The 15,120-nt window shown below is 39.6% G+C and overlaps 1 protein-coding gene across 9 annotated transcripts in view; it reads right to left on the reverse strand.

The window, feature by feature from the left end:
• FAM81A (family with sequence similarity 81 member A) overlaps positions 1-15,120 on the reverse strand; it is a 122,863-nt gene that overhangs the window by 3,563 nt on the left and 104,180 nt on the right. For all 9 annotated transcript variants that reach the window (XM_061180253.1, XM_061180259.1, XM_061180257.1 and 6 more), the window contains exons 5-8: positions 10,922-11,051; positions 9,176-9,282; positions 2,963-3,098; positions 1,198-1,393 (exon numbers count right to left, since the gene is read on the reverse strand). In XM_061180253.1, the coding sequence (XP_061036236.1) occupies positions 1,198-1,393; positions 2,963-3,098; positions 9,176-9,282; positions 10,922-11,051 (569 nt within the window). The remainder of the gene's footprint in view (positions 1-1,197; positions 1,394-2,962; positions 3,099-9,175; positions 9,283-10,921; positions 11,052-15,120) is intronic.

Here is a 15,120-nt window from a genome sequence, read left to right on the forward strand (position 1 = left end):
CATCAATAAAGTATTCAAATACCATATTCTACTGGCCCAAAAGACAAGAAAGAAAATTCATTTTTATCTTCACAAGTTCTAAAATTCATAAATTTAATGGCAGCTTCTCCTTAAATAAAATAGTAACCTTGTGGTGGTTACAACAAAATTATTCTTGGGATAACTAACTACTTTTATTTCCATGTGGCCAAAATAGAACAATTCCATGAAGAAAATTCACAGAACCAGAAAACTGGAAGGAACCAGGAGATAATTTAGTCCCCCTTCCCACACTACCCGACTGTCTTCTCTTTCCTGACCATGGTCAACAAGTCTTCACTTAAATACTTTCAGTAAAGAGCTCTCAGGCTCACAAAGCACCCGTATCTTTCTAGGACCATTAACTGTAGATACTTCTGCTTCATACTGAGTTAAAATCTGTCTTCAGGTAGCTTCGAGTTATTGGTCCCAGTTCTGTATTCCTGAGTTCAGAGGATAAATCTAATCCTTCCTTTATCTGGCAGCACTTCAGAACTTAAAATCATCTCTTAACACTGTCTTCTAAACAAGTGTGGAGGAATGGGCCCTGTGGACTTTTGAGCAGAGGAAAATCATTCATTGCCATGGTGGGATACTGCCAACAGTATAAAATAAGCCTTCAAAGGCCCCTCAAAGATATATGCTTTATATATATACATATAAAATGCTTTTAACAGAGAAGAAAACAATGCATTTTAGTTTGAATAGTATTTAATCTTAATTCTCTTTAATTTTGTTAAGATTTCATTTTGTCTTATTCTCTATATATTCTCTAGTTCTTTGTTGCTAGATTATATAATGGATCAAATAAGCATTGGAGACATATTTAGTAAATATAGAATAAAGAAAGTATTTAAGCTTAAAAATAAAAGATATATGCTTATTTCTGAGGCATATTGACCTTGGCCTTGATCAGAAAAGAATCTGCAGATGGCACTAAAGAAAATGTACATCAGTTGCAAGCTAAGCGATTTTAGGTTTGTTTGCCTGTCTCTCGAGGTCTATCTTCATGTCCCCGGCAACGAAGCAACATTTTCGTTCAATATACCACAGCTACTTAGAAAATCACCTAAGGACACTTCATCAGCCAGGTTTGTGGTAGTTGTAGGGTAATACTAATTCATTGGCTTTTAGATCAAATAGAAAATGACCCAGAGAACTGTTTTCTTTTTGGCCTACCCGCATCAACTTCTGCTTTCATTTCCTTCATGTCCTCGGTCATCTGTAACTCAAGCTTGCTGATTCGCCCATGCATCTTCTCCTCTTCTTGTTTTGTCCTCTGTACCTCCATATTCTTCTTTTGACTCTCTTCTATTTTGTCCAGTCTGGCTGACATCTGGCTGAGCTTCTTCTCCACGTCTCTTTCACTGGCTCCCTGAGATCCATGATAAGAATGGCACTTGATTACTCCAAAGAGTCTGATGCATTCGCATCAGTCATAATACCATTTAAGAACAATCTGCAGGGAACAGAATTGCAAAGGTTGCTTGTTGCTCGCCCCAATATCCATTCTCCCCTTCTTCCATAACAGATCCCTGATTTTCAGCTGGCTATAAGGTCACCCAGAGTAAAGACTACCTTTTCTATTGTCTCCTGAGTTTGCTGTGGCCATATGATTAAGTTCTGGCTAATGAGATATAAGTACAAACATATGTGGCAACTTCCAGGAAAAGTTAAAAAATAGCTGAGGCATATCCTTGCCTCTTCTTTCTTTCTTCTGTTCTTGGAATTAAGACGTAATGGCTGGAGCTCTAGTAGCCATCTTGAACTATGAGTACAAGGGTCACTCTCTAGGACTGGCAGAGAGTTAAACCAGAAAGATCATGGGTCACTGAGGACTGACAAGCTACCACATTAGCCCTGTGATCCCTACACCCAGACTTCTTTTATGTGAAAGATAGATAAGCTTCTATCATATTAAAGTCACCATTATCCTGGAGTTTAGTTATTAAGCGTATCTAGATGTAAAAATAGTGCTCCAAAGACCCAGAAGCCTACAAATGTATTATTATGAATCTAAATAAATCAGGAGATCTGATAAAAATATGGAGACATGTAAAGAAATATTTGAAACAGAATATTTTCTTTCCTTTCCTCTCCACTATGCTTGGTTCTTATGAGAATCTGGGTCTGCAGGCAAGCTTTAGAGGCCAAGACTACAAACATCAAGCTGTAAGTAGGCTACAGCATAACAAAACTCTCTTGATGTGTTCAGTGCACAGTCTGCAATTCAACAGCTCAGCATCGAGAGAGAGCAGAGCCAGAGATGCAATCTACACCAGTCACTTATGCTCCATCAAAGTCCAAGGGGAGGAAGCAGTGAAAGAAAAGAGAAGGGAGAGGGAGATGGTCAGGCTAGATAACCAAACCAAAAAACAACTGCTTGCCAAGTACTGATATTGAATACTATATATGCAAGGCTTTCTTGAAATGATTTTTGAGTAGTTCTGCAAACCTTAGTTCTGCAGGAGAGTGGGGTAAAATGAGAAGGAACATGGAAAAGAAAACTGGACTCTGTTTAGATCTTGCACTGTGACACCTCATACTGGGTTTATAGTTCGATGGAGGGGCCTGGAGGGAGAAATCTAGTCAACACTGTTTCTACCAGATCACGGAATTAAAACAAGCTAAGATGAAGTATGTAATTGTAAATGCAGCTGGACAATTTGGTTCATTAAGGTCTTGATTTCGCTTCATCTTAGCTGAAAGTACTGAAAATTTCTACTTAGTCTTTGTTAACCAAAACAAGTCAAAGTGCTCTGTCTCTTTATAACAAACACAAAGAATCAATATGAACCACGGAAAGAGATTCTAAGGCAAGAAACAACTGTAACAGCTTAATGTGGTTCTAAATAAATCAATGATAAGTTACGAGGTATTAGTCAAACATTGCAGGTCCCACCAAATAACTTTACTATGTTTATGGCTGAACATCAACACCTACACTGTTTTCCTTAACAACCAAGGAAAGCTGATCGATTTTCTGTAAAAGTTCTTTTTCCATCCGTTCTTGTTCCTGTTGCAACCAATTCCGTGCAGATAAAATCTGGTTACTGAGTTCCTCAATTGTACCTTTAAATCTAAAATAAGAAAGTTAGCAAGTTAGTCATAAAACAGTTTTTATATGACATCAAAGAGTCTCAGTCTCTGACTATCAAATCTCTCAGAAATATATCAGCATTAAATTCAGCTCACTCAGAATTACATGCTTACCTTTTTCTTAGAATTGCACTTAGCGCTACATTGGGAAGGGTGGAGAGAAGGAAGATATAACAGAAAAGCACCTAATAATACTCCCACCCGTGCAGAGCTGACAGTGTGGACACCAAGGTGTCACACAGTGACAGAGAGCCATGCCACGTACTAATCTTTGCAGTTCAGAGGGTCCAGGGTGCTCTTGGCTCAAAGGACACAGTAGCCTGGCTCCCCTCCAGGCTCCCCTCTTGCCCTGGACTCTTCCTCCTTCTCCCTCTTATCTCCCAGGACTGAAGCCTGGCTCCCTTTCTCTCTAATGTTCTCCAAATTGCTCTTGCCCCATACAGATATTTCTTAATTTAAACCAAACAGAAAATTAAAAAAAAAACAAACCCCAACTTCTATTCCTATATAACTCTCCCTTTCCACATACCTTAAAATAACACCCCACACTTGTTGCCTCCCCTTTTAGTTTTATTATGAAAGTAATAAAAGTACACAAGAATATATGTGACTTAATAATAATAATAAAATGAACACCCCCTGTGGTAGAAGCCCCCAATTCTCTGCAGTATCTGTTCTCCTCTTCTTCCCTATTAAGAAACCCTCAAATGTGAACTGGATCCACGGCTACCTAGTCAAAACTACACTTCTCAGCCTCCCTGGCAGCTACGTGTGGCCATATGGCTAAGCCAGGCAATGGGACACATGTGGAAGTGATAAGTAAACTTCCTGGTCATATCATCAAAAGCAAAGCTTCTCAGCCTTACCTGGGCAGGAAGCCAAGCCAGCAGTCCTGCCCAACTGTGGAGCCCCACCTAACCTGGGAGACTGACCATGGAGCACAGCAGCTTTACTGAATTCATTTACTCTAACAGTTCTTTGATGGAGTCCTTAGAGTTTTCTCTATAAGATCATATGATCTGCAAGCAGGGATAATTTTGCTTCTTTTTTTCTGATTTGAATGCCTTTCATTTCTTTTTCTTGCCTAATTGCTCTGGCCAGGAGTTCCAGCACTACGTTGAACAGAATTGGCGAGAGTGGGCATCCTTGTCTTGTTTCTGATCTTAGAGGAAAAGCTTTCAAAATTTCATCGCTGAGTATTAGATTAGCTGTGGGCTTGTCATGTGTGGACTTTATTATGTTGAGATACATTCTTTCTATACCCAAATTGTTGAGAGTCTTTATTATGATGTTGAATTTTGTCAAATGCTTTTTCCCCATCTATTGAGATGATCGTATGATTTTTATCCTTCATTCTGTTAATGTGATGTATCACACTGATTGATTTGTGTACATTGAAACATCCTTGCATCCCAGGGATAAATCCCAGTTGATCATGGTGTATGATTCTTTTAATGTGCTGTTGAATTGGTTTCTTAGCATTCTGAGATTTTTGCATCTATGTTCATCAGGGATATTGGCCAGTAATTTTCTTTTCTTGTAATGTCTATCTGGTTTTGGTATCAGAGTAATGCTGGTCTCGTAAAACGAGTTTGGAAGGGTTCTCTCCAACTTTTTGGAAGAGTTTGAGGATGACTGGCATTAATTCTTCATTAACTGTTTGTTAGAATTCACTCATGAAGCTATCTGGTCCTGGACTTTTCTTTGTTGAGAGGTTTTTGATTACTGATTTAATCTCCTTTCTCATCATTGGTCTGTTCAGATTTTCTATTTCTTCATGATTCAGTCTTAGTAGGTTGTTTCAGGAATTTATTCATGTCTTCTAAGTTATCCAATTTGTTGGTATATGATTGTGCATAGTAGTCTCTTACGATCCTCTGTATTTCTGTGTTACCAGTTATAGTATCTCCTCTTTCATTTATAATTTTATTTATTTGAGTCCTCTTTCTTTTTGTCTGGGTTAGTCTAGCTAAAGTTTTGTCTATTTGGCTTATCAATCAGTTTTATTGATTTTTCCCCCAATTGTTTTTCTGTTATTTCCTATTCTCTATTTCATTTATTTCTGGCCTAATCTTTATCATTTCCTTTCTTCTGCTATCTTTGGGCTTAGTTTATTCTTCTTTTTCTAATTCCTTGAGGTATAAAGGTAGGTTGTTTATTCAAGGTCTTTCTTTTTTCTTCATGTAAGCGTTTATCACTGTAAGCTTTCCTCATAGAACTGCCTTTGTGGCATCCCATAAGTTTTGGTATGCTGTGTTTCCATTTTCATTTGTTTCAAGATTTTTTGAATTTCCCTTTTGATCTTCTTTGACCCACTGGTTGTTCAGGGGTGTGTTGTTTAATTTCCACATATTTGTGAATTTTCCAAATTTTCTCTTGTCATTAATTTTTAGTTTCATACCATTTTGGTTTGAAAAGGTACTTAACATGATTTCACTCTTCTTTACTTTGTTAAGACTTGTTTCGTCACCTAACATATGATCTATCCTGAGAATGTTCTGTGTGCACTTAAGAAGAATGTATATTCTGCAGCTGTTGGATGGAATGCTCTATATACGTCTGTTAGGTCTCTAGTTGGGCAGGGCTGAGGTGTGAGTGGTGGGGGACTGCTGGCTGGGCTCTACGGTCAGGTGATCCTACTGGCTGGGCTCCCAGGGTAGGCAGGGCTGCTGGCTGGGTCGCACAGTCAAATGGAGCCACCAGCTGGACTCTGCAGTTCCCTCTGGTCCGGTGGGGTCACTGTGTTCCCTAGCATGGTGCTGGTGCTGGTTGGACTCCATGATGGGGCCTGAGGCTCCACAACTGGGCAGGCTGCTGGTTGTGCACCCCTGATGAGTAAGGTCACTGGCCGGGATCCCTGGTCAGGCAGGGCCACCAGCTGTACCCTGCAGTCAGGTGGAGCTGCAGGCTGTGCTCTGTGGTTGAGGGGGGTTGCTCTCTGGACTCCCTAGTCAGGTAAGGTCACTGGGTATGTTCTGCTTTTAGGAGGGGTTGTTGGTTGGTTTCCTTGCTTGGGCAAAGCCAAAGGTTCTGCTCGGCAATCAAGTGGGGCCATAGGTTGGGCTCCACTTCTAGGGTTATAGGCTGGACTCCAAGGCCACCTGGGTCACTGTTCAGGCTCCCTGGTCAGGTGAGGCAAGAAGTTACATTTTATTTTCAATGATCATATTTTCTAGAAGCTCAATTCGGCTGTTTGTCAATTCTGTTGGGTTTTTTTCTGGCCACACCATGTCGCTTGTGGGGTTTTAGTTCCCCGACCAGGGATCGAACCCAGGCCCTCAGCAGTGAGAGCACAGAGCCCTAACCACTGGACCGCCAGGGAATTCCCCTGACTGTTCATTTTTGGTAAGCTCTTATTCCTTAGTTGTACCTTCAAAATGTGTATGTGTGTGAATACCCACACATACACATACATACATATATATACACACACATCACTTTATCCAAGAATTCCTATATATGCAGTATTTAGAAGTCTGATTCTGCTTATTGTTGTTTCTTCTCACTCTATTACTTATGTGATGTTTTTTCCTTGTGTTGGCCTACAATTTCTGATGTGGACCATTTTTAAAGTCTTTACTGAATTTGACAATATTGCTTCTGTTTTATGTTTTGGTTTTTCGGCCGCAAGGCATGTGGGATCTTAGCTCCCCTGGCCTACAATTTCTGACTGTACATTCATGTTCCTTAGAATTTCACGTCTGTGGGAAGACTTGAAGACTGAGTATTTGCATTTGCTTCTGCCAGGCATCTCGGGCCACTACCAAATCAAGATCATTCTAAGATAAATTACTTATTCTGGTTTCTTCAAGGTGCTTGGGTAACGTGAATTCTAACTCTAAATCCACATAAAGGTTGTACTGTGGTCCTGAATTTTCAAGGAATACCTTTTACCCTTCTACCCAGAATCAAGATTTTGACAGGAAAGTTTCCTTATGATGTCACTGTGGAATATTTTTTTTGTCTCCTAGTTCATCCAACCAGGGTTTTACCTTTTGGGTCTCTAATCTGTCCTTCTACCTCACAGAGGCCCCAGGCTTGGTCCCCTTACCTCTGTGAACAGCCTTTGTGTCTAGACTTCCGGACTTTAAATTGTAGGAAGAAAAATAAAGATGTTTATGACTGCTGACTAATAATATCTACTAAGGAAGAAAATATACTAAGATGTTTATCTTCTTCCTGTGCGATGGAAGGAAGGGGATGGGAGATCTTTCTGTACTTGGCAAGATTGCAGAATCTATGAGAAAGAGTGACATAACTCAGTAATGATAGAAATACAGATAATTAGAGGAAAGGAAACATGGTTTTCATAAGAGAATTCCTGTTAAATCAGCAATAACCCTAAAATGGCATTAAGCATGGAGAGAATGAGATACAAGAACCAGGAGAATAATAAATTTAAAACTTCCACAAGCCTCTAACAAAGTTCCATACTGAAGTTGTCTTTAAAAAAATATAATAAGTCAAATACACACACAAACACACACATACACACACATACACATATATGGTCACGACTGGCTCTGCTTTGGCAGGCAAATGCCAAGCTCATGAAGATTCATGACAGGGAAAAGTGTATGGTTCTGTGATTGAGCAGATGAGCAGCAGATGAGTTTCACTGGGGGCAAGTCCAGTTTAAAGTGTCACTAAAACACAATGCAAAGTGTAACACATTAGAGGGTCCTAACTAGACAGCTCAGCAGCCCCTAGGTGCAGACCTCTCTCACCTAGACGCCTGCAACAATGCCCCCCAGAGCCGACGTCCCCATGTCTGCTTCAGCCCCTGTGATCCATCTTCCAACTGCAATCAAGGCCATTTTTAAAAAATAACATATACATCTGACTATATCACCCTATCTGCTTAAAATCCTCCAATGGCTCCTTATTGCTCCAGGGAAAGAAACAAGATGTCCTGAACACGGTCTACAGGGCCCTGCATGCTGGCCACCTCCTCTCCAGCCTCATTCCCCACCAGCACGCTCTGTTCAGCCCCCTCTGCACCCTGCAGTTTCCTTCATGTCACATTCCTCCCGCGACGGGCTATTCCATCTCCTGTGTCTTCACCTCACTCTTTTCCTCGTGAATGCCATTCGTGCTTCAGCTCTCACTCCCAACATCGCCTACTCCGGAAGGTCCCACAACCAGGCTTCTGTTACGCATTCTCACAGCACCACCGTATTAGCTTCCCACGGCTACTGTGACACGTCACCACACACTTGGTGGCTTAAAACAACACAGTCATTCCCTTCTGGTTCTGAAGGCCAGAAGTCTGAAATCAGTTTTCACTGGAGCAGAGGTGGTCCCTTCCGGAGGCTCTGAGGGGAGAATAGTTTCCTCGCCTTTTTAAGCCCCTAGTGGCCGCCTGTCTTCCATGGCTCATGGCCCCCTCCCCCATCTTCATAGCACATCACACTCCAGTCTCCGCTTCTGTTGTCACATGGCCTTCTCTCCTGATTCTGACCCTCTTGCCTCCCTCTTACAGGGACTCTAGGGACTATTACATCGGGTTTACATAGATAACACTGTATCATCTACTCATCTTAAGATCTTTAATCTAATCACATTTGCCAAGTCCCTGTTTGCCATATAATATTCACAGGGATTAGGACGTGGCAATATTTGGAGGAACCATTATTCAGCGTACGGCAACCACGTATCTTTCCTTCAAAGCATTTATCACCATTAGTGATAATATAGCATGCACCATATTTAGTGTGCTCTATTTAGGTCATTATTCGATTAATACTCATCAGCTCCCTAGACTATCAACTCCACAAGGATAAGAACAGAGCCTGTTTTTCTTCATTACTGGATCCTCAGCACCTAGGCCATATTCAAGAAATATTTGTTGGATAAACAGACGGGTTATTACCCAATCACTAAAAACAATAATTAGGAAGGTAAAGTGGCAACAGGCTACAAGGAAATTTTCCTGTGAACTTCCATTATGGTTTTCACTTTGTGCAATAAATAAAAACCAAAAGGGAAAAAATTATAGTATTGAGTAAGCTCATGAAGAACTTCAACCAAAACAGATGTTTCTAAGTTGATTACTCACTTAGTATCCAAAAGCTGAAGCTGGTGGTTACTATCTCTGTGGGACATCTTCAGTTTGGTGCTTTGCTCGGATATCGACAAGTCCACTCTGTTCAAAAGCTGAGAAATCTGGAAAAGAAACTTCGCTTGTAAATGTCATATCAAACCTTTTCAGAGGTAATTTCAGAAAACATTAGTGAGCTGTATTCTAGTCAATGGCATTAAATTCAATCTAATCTCATAAATTCATTTAGGAGTCCACCTCATCTCTCCACTTCCATTTTCTCTTATACACACCCATCAAAAATCAAGACCAGAGGAGTTCCCTGGTGGCCTACTGGTTAGGATTCTGGGCTTTCACTGCCGTGGCCCAGGTTCATTCTCTGGTCAGGGAACTGAAATCCCACAAGCTGCGTGGCACAGCCAAAAACAAAAAAATCAGACCAGTAGCACTGCCAAAATATTCATCATGCACTGAGCACTTAACTACAGGTCTCTGATGAGCAAGCCTAGCTTCTGCCCAGGAGCATTACTTCCCCCTGCTGGCATAAAATGTAAGTCATTTTTACCTTGGAATTTCTACCATTAGTGTGGTTGCTAATCACAGAACGGAATTCTTATCACTTACAAATTCCATCAAGGTCCCAGATTTACCTCCGTATCAAGTTACCAGAATATATAATTTTTAACCTATAACCCCTCTCACTCCTTTCTCCCACTACCTATCCATTTCCCTTGTCTTTTTACTAAAATGTATTGAATAATATAAAACTAGCCCTTTATGAAATGCCTTTATTTTCTGCAAAAATTCTGATGTTCAATGTTCCTTAATTCGGTATTCACGGAATAAGTATTTATCAGATCCGAAACAAAGAAAAATTATGTCTCTTTTTATGGATTTCTATATGTTTTTTACTCAGTTTGGCTACTAGAAAGCTTAGTATTTCCTTAGCATCTGTTTTCTGATCTAATAATTCTGTCCTCACATTTCTTTAGAGAAAATTATTGGACTTATTTCATTTTATTCTTTTTTTTCAAGGTTTTATAATAACTATTTTTTACATAAGTAGCTTTAGATCCTTATCAGAGGTAGCTAGCACACAAGTATGTTTAACCCAATAAATTGACTAGATACCCCATTTTATTGAACAGTCTCTCTTTAAATGAAGAATAGCAAGTAAGGCAGACACTGTAGGGAAAGTCCTAGAAGATAGGCCCCATTATGGCAAAGGGGAACTTCTAAGAAGCCAAAAAACAAACTGTGAAATGCCAAGAGTTTTGCTTTCAGAAATTAGTCTGTGAATTGCAAGGTGGAATACTCTGAAATTTATTAGCCAGCCTACTCTCTAGCTTTGTTTTAATCTTTTCCCACATACAAACTATGTGATGAGGTAGTCCATAAGTCTCATGAATAAAGTATCTATTTCCTGAACCCCAACTGGGATGAGTGCCCTGTAAAACAATGCTTTGATCACTTACCTGTGTAAGAGGTAGTTTTGGAGGTATAATTTAGAATTTTTGGAACATGTTAATTGTTTGAAGAACGAGGGGAAAGAATCTTTAAAATTAGGGTTGTACTGAAAAATCTTGGCATTTTGGTCGCATACTTACAAAGGGCCACTCCAGTGAAACAGAAGGAGGAAGAAGAAAAGGGATGCTTATGCTGGGTGCCCTACCTAGTTTCTCAGGCAGGAAATAATCAACACCATGTTATTCTTCGATAAGAACAAATACTCACTTTCAAAAAGGTACCTGAAACAGGTCATACCTGTCCCTCTGCATCTTTGATTTTCGTTTCCAAGATCAGCTTGGCAGCTTGCTGCTCTTTGTTCAAGTGCTGGAGCCCCTCATAGGTCGTTTTGTGCTCAGCAGAGAGTCTGGCTATGCTGGCGTCACATCTATCCGGGCAGACGACAAAGATAATTCTTGTCAAAGTCTTCAAACACGCGCTAAAGCTTCCTTACACACTATAAAGTGCATGACCCCACTCGAAGAAACTGCACTATGGATCATGCCTTTTAACAGAGTTTTGAATGAATTCAGAGAGCTGCTCTCATTATGGTTTTTAAGCTAAACCACAGGGATGTTGCTTAATAAGACTAGAGATGTAACCATCAAAGCAACAAAGTCTTTACAATGCTCACGAGTACAAAACTGAACATGCAGTGAGAGCCCAGTTACAAAAAGCTTACACAGTGAGCCGGATGTGGTCTGTCGCTCTGTAGTACCACCTCCGCCCTCTCAGGTTCGGGGCCTCTTTGGATTTTGGAGGCAACTTCTACCACATTTGAAAGTACTATTCCTAACCTTTTACCAAACCACCTGTAAGGCTGTATGCTTTGAGTGTGGTCCAGAGCAGAGGCTCTACAGCTGGTCCCAGCTGCTCTGCCCTTGAGCCTTACAACTTGGCAGTTCCAAAGGTGCCCAAAGTATCTGTGGCAGATAAGCTGGGTTATGAAGCCTCTGTCAAACCCTAACAGCAGAGTCACAGAATGACCCCCTAGGAACTGAGAGCAAAGTCATGTCCTGTTCCAACACAATCATTCCTGTTTTGAGAAGGAGCAGCCAGCTTGCTACTGGGCTCCAGTAGAGACTGCATGCCTACGCAGGGGTCACTGAGTGACCATGCAATCTGGGCAGCCCATCATGAACACCAAGCCATAGAGGTGAGCATATGGGCAGCACTCCGTCTTGGAGGGAAAGGGATATATAGACGTCAGGCTTAACAGTCCTAAAGGCATAAGTAAATTACAGGAGCCCAGACTCCTGTGGCCTCTACTCTTACTACTGCCACTTTCCTTCAACTCACATGTATGGCCTGGGATCAGATGAGCTTAAAATACAAATGTTTAAAGTACTCAACAATCAAAGATAGATTAACATCCATCAAGAGAACTCTAAACTATTTTTAAAAAGCAGAGATGAAAAAAGAACAAGTGGTTAAGAGGAAAAAATGAGAAATCCTAGAAATAAGCTAAACAGTTTTCTTAATAGAGCTGACAAACATGACTGGACATGATTGAAGATAAAATCAGTGAATTAGAAGATAGTAGCAAGGAGCTCACTCAGAATGCAGCAAAGACAGAGATTCAAAACATGAAAAAATAGTTAAGAAAGATGGTGGACAAATCAAAACATGAAAAAATAGTTAAGAAAGATGGAGGACAAGTAAGTCAAAGGGAGGTTGAGAAGTCCCAAAAGACAAAATGGAGAGAATGGCAAAAAAGCAATATTTGAGGTGTGAGTGCTGACAACTTTCTAAGACTGAAAAAAGACATGTGTTTTAAAGTATTCAATGAATACAAAGTAGCATAAGTAAAAATAAACAGAACATGGCGAAATTCAGATAACCCATGATAAAGATAACAATTTTAAAAGCTACCAGAGACTAAAGACAAAATGACTTTTTTGACTGACTGTAAGACTAACAGCACACAATTGATATCAGAAGACAGTAGATATCAGAAGACAATAAATATCATAAGATGTTGGAGAAACAGCTTCTAAGGATTGAGCGGAAACAACCTATCATGCAAGAATAAGTACAAAATAAAGACAGTTTTAGACATACAAAGATTAAGAAATGTATCACCCACACAGCCATACTGAAAAAGTCATTAAATAATATACTTCAGTAAGAAGAAAAGAACACCCAGAGAGAAGGAGTAGGATGTAAGAAACAACAGTGAGCAAACTGAGAAAATTTTTGGAAAATTTATTGTTTTGTAGACTCTGAAGAAAGTAAGCTACCAGTTCAATTATTCCAAATTTCTTGAGTCCTTACTTGGTATTGAATCACATTTTCTCTAAGTTGAACAACTTGTTTAGCTTAATCATTTGGCTAAAATGCTATAGTCCTTTTTGGAAGTAACAGAAAAAAAAAAGTATTAGGATAAAAAAATGTTTAATATTGACTAAAATATTTTTTAATATTTTAAAACACAATCTGACAAACTGCATATATGCACTTTCTAAATTTCAATGTTCATAATAAAATAGACACAAGGCAACAATTATGTCACTCTCCTTCTATACTGGAAATCTTTTTTAATGTTTAATGCTCAAGGCTGGCATTTGTACAATCATACTATAACGCACACTGTAGGTGGAAAAGTATATTTTATAAGCTTTCTTGAGGGCAACTTGGCAGTATATACCCCAAATCTTGAAACATGAATATATTTCTATGTACCTTTCAATCTAGGTATTAATCCCAAAGAAACAAAAGTGTGAGCAAAGAAAAATCAAACTAATTAAATTCTGTATAAATTCCTTAAACAATTTCCTGTTTTAGGATAAAACAAAAATCCTTTAAAACGCTCAGAAAGAGTTGGTCCCAACCCACTTACCTCCCTGCATCATCTCCTATATTCTGTCCTGTTTTTTCCTCTGCCCTCAGCCACACTGATTACACTTCAGGGCTTTGAACTTATGTCACTCCTTCCCACTTCAAGGCCTTGACGCAGGCTGTTCTCTCCGTCTGCAGTGTTCTTCACTGACCTTTTCACCTGCTTAGTTACTATTCATCCCTCAAGCTAAGCACACAAGTCACTTCCTTATGGAAGCCTTCCTGGAGCCCACAGAGTAGATCAGGTACAGCAAGTACACACTTCCAGGATGCCCCATATTTCTCTTTTACTGAACTTCTTATAATAAACATTTATTATTATTACTATTACTATTATTATGATTATCATTAATCTCTTAATCCTTGTTTCATGGCACGTTCTCATCATTAGTCCATGCATGGCTCACTTCATTCAGTTAATTATTTTTTAATAACTGCTCCTATTCTGAATCCTGTCATCATTCCCTTGTTCTCCTTTTAAGACTGTATGGCACACATACACACACATATGCATGTGTGTGTATATATACATACATATATATATTTCTTGAAAGTATGTTATGTGTGCATTAGTTGAATTCAACTTTTACAAAAGCCATTATGTCATATGTAATATTTTGATACTTATTGTTTTCACTTATTGCTAAGATTCAACTATATTGTTATAGCCACTGTAGTTGTTCATTTTAACTACAGAAAAACATTCTACAGTTTCTTACAATTTATTTGTCCATACTCCCACTGATGGGCACTTTGGGTTATTTTGGGATTTTGCTATTGTGAACAATGCTGCTATGAACACGCCCTCCTGTGGTACAAGCACAACCGTGTATGTCAGGCAGAAATTAATGGATCACAGACTATGGTGTATGTTCAACACTGGGAGGTAATATCAGACCCTACTAATTTATACTCCTACTAGCAATGGGTAAGAGATCCTAGGCACCTACACCCTCTCTAATGCTTGGCATTTTCAGATATTTCAGATGCCAATCAACTGGGTGTAAAAAAGCATATATTGTTATGTTTTAAAATTTTCATTTCAACATTAACCAATGATGTTGAATCTCTTCACAGGTTTATTGGCCATGTGTTTCTTCTTTGGTAAGATGTCAGTTCATGTCTCTTACCCATTGTTATATTGGGTTGTTTGCATTATTCTTATTAAATTGTATGAGGTCTTTATATATTCTTGACACTAACCTTTTACCATCCAATATCTTCCTCAATTTGTAACTTCTTATTTTCTTCTTTAAGAAAGATGAGCAACGGGCTTCCCTAGTGGCGCAGTGGTTGAGAATCTGCCTGCTAATGCAGGGGACACGGGTTCGAGCCCTGGTCCGGGAAGATCCCACATGCCGCGGAGCAACTAGGCCCGTGAGCCACAACTACTGAGCCTGCGCGTCTGGAGCCTGTGCTCCGCAACAAGAGAGGCCACGATAGTGAGAGGCCCGCGCACCGCGATGAAGAGTGGCCCCCGCTTGCCACAACTAGAGAAAGCCCTCGCACTGAAACGAAGACCCAACACGGCCAAAAATAACTAAATAAATTAATTAATTAAAAAAAAAAAAAGAATGATGAGCAACATTTTAAATTTTAAAATAATCAAATCTATCAAT

The sequence above is a fragment of the Eubalaena glacialis genome, chromosome 2, assembly GCF_028564815.1.
Source record: "Eubalaena glacialis isolate mEubGla1 chromosome 2, mEubGla1.1.hap2.+ XY, whole genome shotgun sequence".
NCBI classification, from domain to species: Eukaryota; Metazoa; Chordata; class Mammalia; order Artiodactyla; family Balaenidae; genus Eubalaena; species Eubalaena glacialis.